This window comes from Drosophila guanche, unplaced genomic scaffold (genome assembly GCF_900245975.1).
Source record: "Drosophila guanche unplaced genomic scaffold, DGUA_6, whole genome shotgun sequence".
Classification (NCBI taxonomy): Eukaryota; Metazoa; Arthropoda; class Insecta; order Diptera; family Drosophilidae; genus Drosophila; species Drosophila guanche.
In genome coordinates this window covers 4,281,412-4,293,938 of record NW_022995749.1, presented here as the reverse complement: position 1 = coordinate 4,293,938, position 12,527 = coordinate 4,281,412, and the positions used below count along the sequence as shown (strand labels likewise).

The 12,527-nt window shown below is 36.6% G+C and overlaps 1 protein-coding gene across 3 annotated transcripts; it reads left to right on the top strand.

Annotated features, from left to right (window-relative positions):
* Positions 1 to 548: 548 nt before the first annotated feature.
* Positions 549 to 12,065, top strand: LOC117585800 (forkhead box protein P1). 3 transcript variants are annotated; one of them, XM_034275505.1, is made up of 8 exons: positions 549 to 1,078; positions 2,960 to 3,518; positions 4,000 to 4,177; positions 4,297 to 4,480; positions 4,749 to 4,793; positions 4,988 to 5,064; positions 5,256 to 5,357; positions 7,822 to 8,318. In XM_034275505.1, exons 2-8 carry the CDS (start codon positions 2,974 to 2,976, stop codon positions 8,242 to 8,244), a joined length of 1,554 nt encoding a protein of 517 aa, XP_034131396.1. In that variant the 5' UTR covers positions 549 to 1,078; positions 2,960 to 2,973; the 3' UTR covers positions 8,245 to 8,318. The 3 variants fall into 3 exon arrangements, with proteins under 3 accessions (XP_034131396.1, XP_034131397.1, XP_034131398.1); XM_034275506.1 differs by lacking the exons at positions 549 to 1,078; positions 7,822 to 8,318 and adding an exon at positions 11,783 to 12,065; XM_034275507.1 differs by lacking the exons at positions 549 to 1,078; positions 7,822 to 8,318 and adding an exon at positions 8,627 to 9,000.
* The last annotated feature ends 462 nt before the right edge of the window (positions 12,066 to 12,527 follow it).

The window sequence follows — 12,527 nt, the reverse complement described above, 5'->3', positions numbered from 1 at the left end:
ATCGATGAGGGCCTGGTTCTCAGAGGCAATCGAGCTGCTGTGATTTCACATTTCTTACACAAGAAAACCCAAAACCCAAAACCCAATCACATCAGATTCCCGAACTAAGATCAGATTGGATTTAGATGTGTATGTAGATTGAAGAAATTCATTTTCAGTGGCCACCCTTACCCCCTTTAGCGATGAGCCAGCTCTCTGTAGCTTGCACACTTTGTCCTCTGGCTGAGAACAGTGATCTGAAACTAAGTGTTGGTCTGAAAACTGCTGTTGATGTAGATGACATATTTAGCAAAAAAGTGTAAACAGAAAAAAACATTAAAATTTCGGCATAATAGTACTGACTGACTGCCGGGTATAAAAGTAGTGACGCATCTTAGCGAGAACCACAACGTTGCTCCTCGTTATACCCTGTGCTCGAAGATTTTAGGGCTATACTAGATTTTTGGTCGAAGTATTTAGCACACAGAAGGAAACATTTACGCCCCTACAAAGTATATATGTATATATCTTTGATCAGCATCAATAGCCGAGCCAATGTCTGTCTGTCCGTCTGTATGTGTGTCTGTCTTTCCGTCTATCTGCCTGTCTGTCCGTCTTCCGACCATAAGAGCATGACCACTTAAGCTTTTCATCCACAATGCTGTGATAATATACTGTCACAAGTGTATTTCAAAATTCACAATTCAAAATTATGTGGTATGCACAATTATGAAGATAAGAGAAAACCAAAAACGCACTATCTTAGAGAATGGACATATCTATCAGATTCCCTAGCTAGGATCAGATTGAATTAAAGCCAGAATGAAAAAATTCATTTGTAGTGGCTATCCTTCACCACCACGAGCAACGCGGTCCATGCATGGACATTCTGTCTCGGAATGGAACCTTCCTTCATTGACTGCTGGAAATTTGGACATACTTACATCCAAGGAGACACAACTGTACATGGTGGACTATGGTGGGACCCATCTGCAAACACATCGACGCCCCAAGACCGCCTTTTAATGAACTCATCTGAAAAACGCATGCAATTTCGAAGTGGAAATTGCTCGTCGCCACACTCTCCTCGCTGTCTTCGGTAGGTTCTAATCGCCTGCGTTCGGTTCGAGTAAGTATAGAGAATTTGAGTGAGTTTTTGCGCGAGGAATGTTACTTGCAATTTTTAAGCAAATTTTGTATTGAGTGATGAGTTGTGCAGAGTTATGAGTTTATATGTGAAATAAAGTAAACGCGGCTTAACACCGGTGTCGAATGGTGTCGAATTAGATGTCGGAAGAAGTTACTCTGCAAAAGGTGGTGAACGTTCAGAAAGATCGTCACCAAGCTTTGAAATCTATGTAGCAGAACTTTAAGAAAGATTCGGAAGCGAAAAGACGCGTATATACTTTCAGAAGCATCTGCACAGGGGGTGCGGAAGACATTTCCCAAACCAAACCCCTTTCTTCGAAGTTTGAAGAGCGTTATATGGAGTTAATCTGTACCCTAGCGGCAAAGTCCGAAAGGTTGCTACCTGCAGCTCCAAACCTGCATGATCTTTCATCCGCAAGGCACAGTAACAACCCTGTAAATTTGTAAATTTGCCACAAAAGCAAGTTACAAACTAAACGGTGCATGCATTGAGTGTTTAATGCCTGGGTTTTATTGACTGGTGCTTAATGCTATTGAAACCCGACGCAATTAATTACAGTATCATAAACTTGGAATTTGTATCATCAATTTTATATAAAGCGAAAATATTTTGCTCATATTACAATCACACCATACGTTTTAAGTAAGACCCCATGAGGTATATCTATTCTAGATCTGCATCAAAAGTCGAGTCTATGTCTGTTTGTCCGTCCGTCTAGATGAGCTCCTGGATATCAGAGACTATCAAAGCTACAGCAAGCAAATTTCGCATCCTGACTACTGTATCAACACATTGTTGCAAGTATTCACTGATGACCCTGGTGGCCCTCAAAGAGGACGTGGTGGGCGTTTTGCCTAATGCCTCGGACGCAAGCTGGGCATCAGTCGTCCGTTTCGTGGCCAAACCGCGTTAGGTATGATCGAAGGCAACCAGGTTCACTCAGCATCTATTAGAGTTGAAATCCACCTGGCCTTGCTTCCACTCCAGCCACACCTTGATGTCTTATTCCCTCAATGCTCCACTAGTGGGAAAAGTCCCGGGATGACCAGGATATGGTCCACAATGCGCAGGCGATCCTGATTCATGATGTGATATCGTGATCACAGACTGAAACCTTTGCTAACTGCACCTTCTACCTGCTGCTGTCCTCGGTCTTGTCTCGTTTGCCCAGTTTGCTGCTTCCGCCACCTCCTGTTCCTTGGTCACATCTAGGATGGCCAAATCGTCGGCGAACACCACAATCGTCATGTTCTCGGGCAAGCTAAGTCTCGGAACTCCGTCGTACATCGTGCTAAACAGGATCGGTCCTGGCACCTACCCCTGCGGAACTCCATTTTATGAGCTGGGCTCCTTGATCGTCTCGTCAGTACCCTGTCCACTATCCTGACGAGGTATACAGGGATCCGAAGATGCCGAAGTGCCTTCATAGTTTCCACACAGTCTGCCGTTTTGAAGGCTTCTTGTCGCCTCTCCAATATGTTCCACAGATGGCGTTACCCGCTGGGAAAGTTCCTTCAGGCTTCTAGAACCTCGGCTTCCGTGATCCTTTTGATGACAGTAAATGGTGCATTACTGGGAGCCTTCATCCTCTCTGTTGCTCGTCTGGTCCTCAGACACAACGTCCGAAGTCCATTTTCCGCTGGGTTGATCGCCTGGATCTGGCTTCGTCGTCTCTTCCGGTCGACACTTTGCCAAGCAAAGTGCCATTGTTTAGCAATAAATAAATAAGTATACTTTACATCCAACCCCTTTACCGTTTTCTTTAAATTAAAAACGCTCATTGCTTTACAAAAAGCTTTCTAATGTTGTTTTAATTGCATACCTATTTAGTGCGTATTACAGATATGCTCCGGATACATGATGAGGATTTTTCTAAGGACATTAAAGATTCTAGTCGTGAGGGACCCGCCCAACAAGAGGACCAAGAGGATAGAGAGAGAAGATACCATATTTCTGTCCCAGATATTTGCACAGAAAGCGTTAAGAATGCTTGCTTTCAACAATCCGGATTTTTAAACAATACAATATCATTTGCTTCTCATGTCGTAAAGTGTAGCTCTCCATTATCGAGCTTTGATGAATCCATATCTGCTGGTCAGCTTGCAACACATTCCCGAATGCATATATCCCAAGGCCAACACACAATGACCCCTATTTCGGAACATAGTTTTTACAATGTGCCTGAATATATTTCGGAGCAGGAAAAACATATTTTTTCAGATTCTGAGCGCTTCTTAAGGTCAAAAGATAAAGATTTATGCAGTAATGAAAATGATTATGTGCACGATGAATTTACCATGAGGAAATACTATCACCCTCTTTTTGCTCACGGTGTTTGCCGGTGGCCCGGTTGCGAAATGGACTTAGAAGACATCACATCATTTGTAAAGTAAGTAAATAACATACATGAAATATGATATATGATATTTTCCATTCCAAATAAGTCTTATTCTAATTAAATGCGAGTATAAGTTATCCAGTAAATAAATAAATAAAAAAAACGCTTAAATGAACTCTTCGAGTACCGGGTATAAACTCACAGCCGTTTCCAAAAGAGGACAAAAATCTGACTGAGTACGGGGTATAAAAATAGTGACGCGACTCACAACGATCCTCCTCGTGTTTTGTGAGTAGTTTCAAGAACTTGTTTAAAGGATTTTATGTTTAAGTCTAATAATTGATCTGATGGTTTTGATTGTTGTTAGTGGTAATAGTTGTTCTGGTAGAATCCTAGCCCCAGGGTAAACTATTTTTACTCCATTCCTCACTATCAATAATACGTTAATCGTGTGTTCTCATTTAATCCAAACGTATTTTTGTCTTAAGCAAATTATCGCTTACTCTATCGCTAAATTCTCTACACTTTCTAGGCATCTTAATACGGAACATGGATTGGATGACCGGTCAACGGCTCAAGCTCGTGTACAAATGCAAGTTGTTTCTCAATTGGAGTCTCACCTGCAAAAAGAAAGAGATCGCTTACAAGCAATGATGCACCACTTGTATCTGTCGAAGCAACTTTTATCGCCGACAAAGTCGGATCGCAAGGTATAGTCTGAGATCCCAATTACTTCATAATTTAATTTTTACACAATTTTTAAAATACGAGAAATGATTATTTATTGAAATATAGATTTATATTATTGAGCTTAACATTTTTATTTTAGGATACTTCCGGAAAGGATGGAAATTATTGCAGAATGACGAGTCCACTTACAATGGCCAGCTTAGGTCGCACAATTCGACAATCAAATTCTCCGAGCTCTCTTAATCTTCCAATGGTTAATTCATCAAACTTGTGCACAATCAAGAAAAGAAATATGGATAAAACAGCGTTTTCAATAAATGGTGGTATGTACTAAATTGAAAATGTTATATTTGCTTGGTGAATAAATCATTATGTTATTAAATGAGCGCCAAAAAACTTAACTTAACTTAGGAGCAGACGTCGTTATCTAAGAAAAGATTACCAGCAAAATCTAGCCCGCGCCATGCGGCTCCAATAAATCCCTTGTCTTCTACTGTTTGTTGTTTTTTTTTATACAAAAACTGGGTAGAAGAGTCTTTTCACACCAGTAAAGGCTTGATATTAACTTCATTCTTCAACATTTATTTATAGGTTTGCCATATATGCTAGAGAGAGCTGGACTTGATGTGCAACAAGGTGAGTGGTGAATGTGTCAATCCTAAATCATACATATCGATCACCTATACATCTAGAATTTATACGTGCACACCCATACACTGACTTATTACCTGGTATATAAGTTGTGACGCTTTCAAGTGCGTCTGTCAACCTATTAGCTAAATTTGAAAAAAAATTAATATTTTCATTATTAAATATAATATCACTTTCAGAAATACAGAGAAACAGAGAATTCTACAAGAATGCGGATGTACGACCTCCCTTTACATATGCTTCTCTCATTAGACAGGTATTTAATGCTTTGATAATGATGGGGAGGGCTTTTTACGCCTTAGGGCTCCTGTATTCCCAAATTGTATTTATAGTTATGTTATGATTTTTCTTCTCACATCTTGTTAGAATACGCTGTATTGGCAGCGTCTCACAACGTTCTCCCACGTAAGACTAAAAGACCACCTTTTAATTTAATTTGTTTTACAGGCCATCATTGATTCTCCAGACAAGCAGTTAACACTGAACGAAATTTATAACTGGTTTCAAAATACCTTTTGTTACTTTCGTCGAAACGCAGCTACTTGGAAGGTAATTATATATTCATATTCTAATACGTGTGTTTGAACGTTATGTCCGTCCGAGAGAGAGATAAGGATAATATAAAGATACATGTGAGAAATATATTTTATTAAAGGCCCAAGTAGATACTATGTCCTGTACGTCCAATAATTTTGATTAGATTATCGATCTCAGGCACCATATAGGCTACAACACGATAAAACCAGAACTTCATAATACAATAAACAATGATAGATTTGTGGCTTTTAATTTATTTAGGGAATTGTTTTTTTTTCCTATGACACCTGGTGTTCGAACAGTTAACGGGGTACACTTATTAGATTTGTGAAACGTTTCCGATTTTATAAAATAAATATATTCATGATCAGAATCGATGGCTGAGTCGATCTAAAAATGTCTGTCTGTCTATCTCTCAGAGCTGCAGAGTCCAGAATGCTGTGATATTACACTGTTACATATGTTACCATTTCGAAAGTCAAATGACTTTAAAGAAAGAAAGACTTTGTTCTGCAAGCCTATCAACAGCATCGGCCCCCGAAGCTAGACATTCTTTCTTATTAATAGTACTTTTATGAAGAGTTTTGTGATACCAGCTAACCAAATAAACATACTATGTAGAATGCAGTTCGGCATAATCTGTCGCTTCATAAATGCTTTATGCGTGTTGAGAATGTAAAAGGAGCAGTATGGACGGTTGATGAAATCGAGTTTTACAAAAGAAGACCACAGCGTACAACTAGCATTGGTAACAACTTACAAGGAGCTTCCAATTTGCCTGATGCAAACTATTTCGTAGCTCTGAATTTTGGGTACGTGGGTTTTTATCTAACTGTTTTTTCATCCTTTTGCTCCTGCATTTATTTTCTATACTGTAAATTAAATGCATGATGAACACTATTTTAAAATCGTAGCTGTCATTGCTAGCTCGCAAACACTTGCACAGCTTGAGCTACGATTTTAATATATTTGTATTTCGAAAATGCAAAAATTGGTGGGCCAGTTTTTGCATGACGGTAAATGGTATTTTATCGACCATACCTTAGGCAATTAACCTTGTGACTTTTTTATTAAAAAAGTTCTGAAAAAGTTTCTTATAAAGTGTACACATACATATATGTATGTACATATACATGAATTCTTGATCAGCATCAATAGCCGAGTCTATGTCTGTCTGTTTTTTGTTTGTCTGTCCGTTTAATTTCTCTCCTAGTTTTCAGGGGCCATGAAAGCCATATTAAGAAGGGTCCTCGCCCCCCGCCTTGCTTTTCGAGTCGCGACATAAGAGTGCGTGGAGACGGTGACGTATTCACAAGTGAAACGCAGTGATAACGGAAAAGGATCGCACCGAGGGACGTCTCAAGTGTCAACCCAGATAAATTTCGTTTTAGTTTTAAGCCCTGAAAGTAGACCCAAGGAAAATCACTCGCCTGCCAGGTAAGTATTGAGAGCGAACTCGTCGTATGCGGACGCATCGTTCCAAGCATCGAGGGACCTCCAGTTCTCAGTGTGTGGATTGTGCGTATCGAAATCGGACTTTGAGCTAGGCGTCCCCAGCAACCAATCCTTAAAGCCGGCGGCACCACGCTAGAAGGCTATCCGGGTGATAGACGGGGGTCAAGATCCCCGAAGCGATAGCCGGAGCGCAGCAAGGCTGCGTGGGAGCGCCCAAAGTTTGTGAATCTTAATATAAGCTAGAGTTTAAAGCGATAAAGTGTTCGTAGAAAATTAACAAATAAAACCGTTATTATTGTTATCAATTAGACTCTTCAACAAAATTGTGTTGTTTTTCCCCTGGCGTCACAGAAACTTTTTCTGATGGACTCGGGCTTCAACATATTTTAACAAACTAAGGGTTTTTTTTAGATGTGGTTTTTTGTGGGGAATGAAGTTTTTAAAGTATTTTCTGAGTTTAGCTTGCTACTCTCAACTCATATGTTTTACTAGATAATGCTTCCCATAGTTTTAAGAAAATGTTGCAGTTCTAACAAGAAAGAAAGATGACCGGTACCCAGGAAGTATATCAATATACCTTATGATTTTGGTCGAATTCTACATCATTTATCGCACCAACACGCTCTTTTGACTCATGTTCTTTTGCTAGCGGGCGCAGACTGCGTTCCTTGTTAAAGTACTGCGAGCTAAAACGGCGATTTGGTTTCAGAAGTGATGCACATAAATCTAAACAGATAAACTATTTTTAAATCATAAGCTCACATATATATTTACTGTGTACCGGGTATAAAAGTAGTGACACGGCCCTAGACGCGTCTCACAACGTTAAACCTCGCCTTTAGGTGTTGACTAGTTTTATTTAAAAATATATACATACATAAATATATGTGTGTGTGAAAATTTTGACATCTCAATGTACCTTTTCTCCACTTTCCTTCAATGCATTTTCCTGTTTTCAACTCTTGACGGCTACCGAATATTCTATACATAAACTTTCTATAATCAACTATGCGTAACAAAGAATGCGATACGTACCAATCTATCGCTACACAAATGTTTTGTCCGATATGAAGATGACTTTGGCTCTTTTTGGATGGTCGACGATAACGAGTTTGTTAAGAGGCGACACTTATCGCGAGGACGGCCTCGGAAATATGAGCCGTCGTCTTCGCCTAGCTCCTGCCAATCTGGCAATGGCTTGTCCACTGACAAAAATCACTGCGATAACTGCCCTCAGAGTTTTGCAACCCATACCGGCAGTTCCGAAACAGAAATTAACCAATTGAGCAGTGTTCCGTTTTGTGGTATTGATGCTTTAAGTAAAACACCAACACATTTTTCAAGTATGGATACGGTCGTAACAGATAACAGCCATATAAATATGGGTGATTACTTACCCAAAATATATGAAAATAACGCTAGTGTGGCTAATAGATCAATTTAAATGTACACACTTAAATGCACTTTCATCTTAAAAATTAAAGGTTCGGGTTCGGAAATGATACTTGTATATTTTCTAGTCTAAGTCCGAATGGATTCAAAACGAATATTTAAGATAAAGAAAAGTAAACTAATTTACACTAATTTTAATTTTAAGAGGATTTTAACTCAAGGGTTATTACTCCTCAATCCTATGACTAACAATACATCACCGAAATAATAAATTGTATTTATATTCTTAGGAAATCAATTTTTATTATTTAAAAATCCCTTTTAAGTAACCAGATTCTTATCATTGTCAACCCATTAAGAGGATTTCCGACAATAGTTACTTGCAAAACTTTTAAAACCAAATTAATTTTTAGCAATTTTTTCGTGCGTTTCAGGTTCTATTTACCTTTTCTGCCTGTTCTATGGAATTATCGATTAGGACTGCTGAAACTGCTTTAATTCCCAATGAATAATAGAGAACAATAAGGTCATAGCGACAGTTCTTTTGAATGCACGCGGTTTTAACCACATTGACTGCCTTCAAAATGGTAAACCAATCAATGACGAATATTATGCCAGCTTATCGGATCGATTAAATGAGGATTTGAAAAAGAAGCGAACACATTTGGCAAAGAGAGACATTCCAGCCTTGCATCCCTGCTTATTGCTGGTTATTTGCTTTTTCCCAAGCCTAAATAAATTTCTCGGTTTAAAGAGATTTAAGGTAAACGATGAAGTCATCTCACAAAAAAATTATAATTAAGAGGACGCGACACATCCTTTTTCTTTAATGGATACAAAAATTTGATAAATGCTGGAAAAAAGTACAAGTTACTTTGACAAATAAAAAAAAAGTGCAACATAAATTTTGTTTTCTTTGGCAGGCCGACTATTATTATTCAGCTATCCCATTTGGCACAAAAACACTCAAGAAGACTATATAGGGATTGGGATTTACATTGAAATATAATAGGAGAAGTCAAATTCATTTTGGCAAGTGGTTCAAGAATTAGTGGCTCATATCCTGTTGAACAGTCGAATTAATAAACAAAAATAAATAAATAAAAAATAAATAATAGAACATTTTTTTTTCTCTCTCTTTATATTTACAATCTGTTTGTTTAAACAATAAGTAAATTGTATAATTAATATTCAATTAACAGAAATAGCAGTTTTCCAATGGCCCTGCTATTATATATAACATCTTTTCAGTTTGTTGGATTTATCTATCAGGGAAATCGAGAATGTGGTATCTTTTCAGTCTTCTTACTGTTAAGCTATTGTCTAATAGACTTAAGGCTAAATTATTCTCATGGTTGTGGTGTCTGTCGATGTATTTCTTACTAGTTTTCTTTATTTCTTCTTTAATTGTTGGAATATTCAGATCTTTGTGGATGTTTGCATTAGATACGTAAAACAGAGCATTGACAATGTGTCGCAAAGTTTTTGATTGGTATAATAGAACATGAAGCATTTTAATTAAATATTCGTTCCTTGTGTCGATTAAAAAAACAACTTTTTTTCTTTGAGCAGCATTCTAATTTGTCTAAAGACTTTAAAAACAAGGATATGGAAACCAACTGTAAAGGGACTTCTTTTGTTTTTTTAACTAAATTGATTAAATACAATTTTATCAAAAGTGAAAGTGTTGAGGTGCGTAATATTATTTCCATGAAATCCACAGGGGATATATTAATTTAATTGTTTTTTAATTAATAATTGTGTCTTATACGTGTCATAGTGAAGATTGAGATCGGCCGGAAATGCTATCAAACCATCGGTTCCCAAAGATCTATAAACATTCAACACTATGCATACTTAAATTTGAATTTGTTCTGAAAAGCGGTTTGAGAAAGTTATATCAAATATAATTACTAACTTCTCTTTGCGAAATCTCGAACACAATCGAAGTACCTGAACGCACCATGAATACTAAAAAGCTCAGTGACGCTAGCTGCCTCCGCAAGAAGAATACACAAGTGATTTAACATTTGGTAGGGGCAACCTTATAAAGAAAAGTAAAATTGACAGTTACTTAAACAGTGTTCACATTTTATGATACCTGCAAATACCCTACCAGCGTATCTTAACTTTTTCATAAACAAATATATAACAGTACCCTAAATAAGGTACAAGTACCTCGAATCCTTGAATTGGTTTTGGTCTTAGTAAGTTTGTAAAAGGTTTGATAATGACTAAAAACTTTTATTTTCTGGGGCTTATGGTAGATATAGTTTTTTCATAAATATGATGTTTAAGTGCAATTCTCACTGAACACTCCAAAATAACAAAAAGATTATAGAGAGCTGTTGAACTAAAAAGTACTTAAAAGTCTAGGGTATTTACTCTTCGGCGGCCAAAATTTGTGTTCATGATTCGTTTTCTTTATAAAAATTCGTAGAAAGGTTGGAATTTATAAAAAGACATGAAAGACAAGAAAACGGTTTATTCGATTTTTGGGCTCAATTCATTCATTCGTCTAAGCCATGTGTAACATATTGTACATAGTCTTTGTGCTCGCTTCTTTGGTTAATATTTCTTTTTGTCTAAAAGAAAACTTCGATAACGACTTTAAAAATGCAAATATAATGGAGTATGGTGCGTAGATTAACTTCAAACTATTTAAAAAAAAAGGTTGATAATAAAAAACTCAATTAATAATTTCATTGAATATACAAAATAAAAATATAAAAGTTTTACAAATACATCCGAAAGTAAATCTGCAATAAAAGAAACTAGTGTTAAATGTACGATGAAGATTACATAAATTTTAAAGCATTGCTTTTTGTTATAAAGTGTACTTTTATTTCATTTACAAATTTTTATAGTCATACATTGACTTAGATGAGATTGGTTCAAATTGTTCAATGACACGTGGCACATTGAGTGTCTATACGCTTATGGAAACTTTTTTAGTCGACCTTCCTTCATATTTCTCATCTTACTGAGCCTTAGATCAGAATGTATATTACATATTTCACAAAATAATAGGTAACGACAATATAAATAATTTAAACATTCTCGGCTCGTGGAAAGGACAAAGGATAGAATGTGCCACTTAGTGTAATACATTGTGGCCTTAACCACAAAAATCTTCTGGCTCGATCCGTTGAGCGCCTTACATTCATTAGCGTGTTATCAAAAGGTTTTGTTCCTGTTGTTCTTTGCTGTTCTTTACTAATAATTTTCTTCCAATATTAACGTTTAAGGGCAATGCTGCTGATATTAACTGTTTTTAATAGTTTTATTAAAAGAATACTCATAAAGTCGCAGTCACAAGGAATATTTCAATTTTCAACTAAATTAAATAGCTCAGTTTCAATAAATCAAGAAATCTTGAACGAAACAGAATTAATGGATACGTGTTTTTACTAAAAAATTGTTACCTCTTTTAAATATCACTGAGAGAACGATTAGTTATGATATACCTTTACTGAATGGAATGAAATGGGTTATTCAAAATGAAGGTTTGCATTACATATTAAAGATAAACTGTGCGGTTACACATGAGCTATGGATGCTTTAAATAATTTAAAAGTTATTTTTCTTAGATAACAACGAAGGAGGATATCAATATATTCCACCGCCGAACAACCACTATTTACCACCGGCTACGTCACCACCTGCTCCGGAGTATGGGCATGAGCCTTCAGGTTTTCATCCGTGGTACGGGTCTAGACCGCACTACTATAAGCCACAAGGTCCAATTCCATACCATTCGCATAGCTCTTGGCTTTTGGAACAACTAAAGTCCAAAATAAACCTTTATACGCTCGGCAAAATATTATTAAAGATTTTGATTCTTAAAAAAACTATTAAATTTATTGTACTAATTTTTTTGCTTTTGGTTTTACCAAAGCTAAAGAATATTTTTAAAGATGAAATGGCTGCCGAAAGTGAGGGAACGGAAAGAAAATTTCTGCAAACAGACAAAGGTAAGGAATTCTATATGAATAAAGTCATTACAACTCAAAAATATATTTTTCAGATAACTTAGAACAACGAATTGAAAATCTAAGTGAATTTATCATTAATTCTCTACGTAATTTTGATCAAAGAAATATTTAGGTCCTACAATACCAGAAAATAATTAAATAAGTTGTTAAGTTGTTTTTATTTAATTTTATGTTAAGATCCTTAGTTAATAAATAACTTATGAATAAAAAATAAAAAACATAAATATATAAAAAAACTTAGATTATGAAGCAGCACAGAGATGAGCTCCGATTTCAACAGCTCCCATGATCGATCCGCAAGGGCTGGCCAACAGAAGTTGCAGACTACGAGACGGGATTC

Coding starts and splice junctions, on each gene's coding strand:
- LOC117585800 (XM_034275505.1), top strand. CDS start 2,974: ATGCTCCGGATACATGATGAGGATTTTTCTAAGGACATTAAAGATTCT. Junction 4,178..4,296: donor CGACAAAGTCGGATCGCAAG/GTATAGTCTGAG, acceptor TTTTTATTTTAG/GATACTTCCGGAAAGGATGG. Junction 5,065..5,255: donor ATGCTTCTCTCATTAGACAG/GTATTTAATGCT, acceptor TTTGTTTTACAG/GCCATCATTGATTCTCCAGA.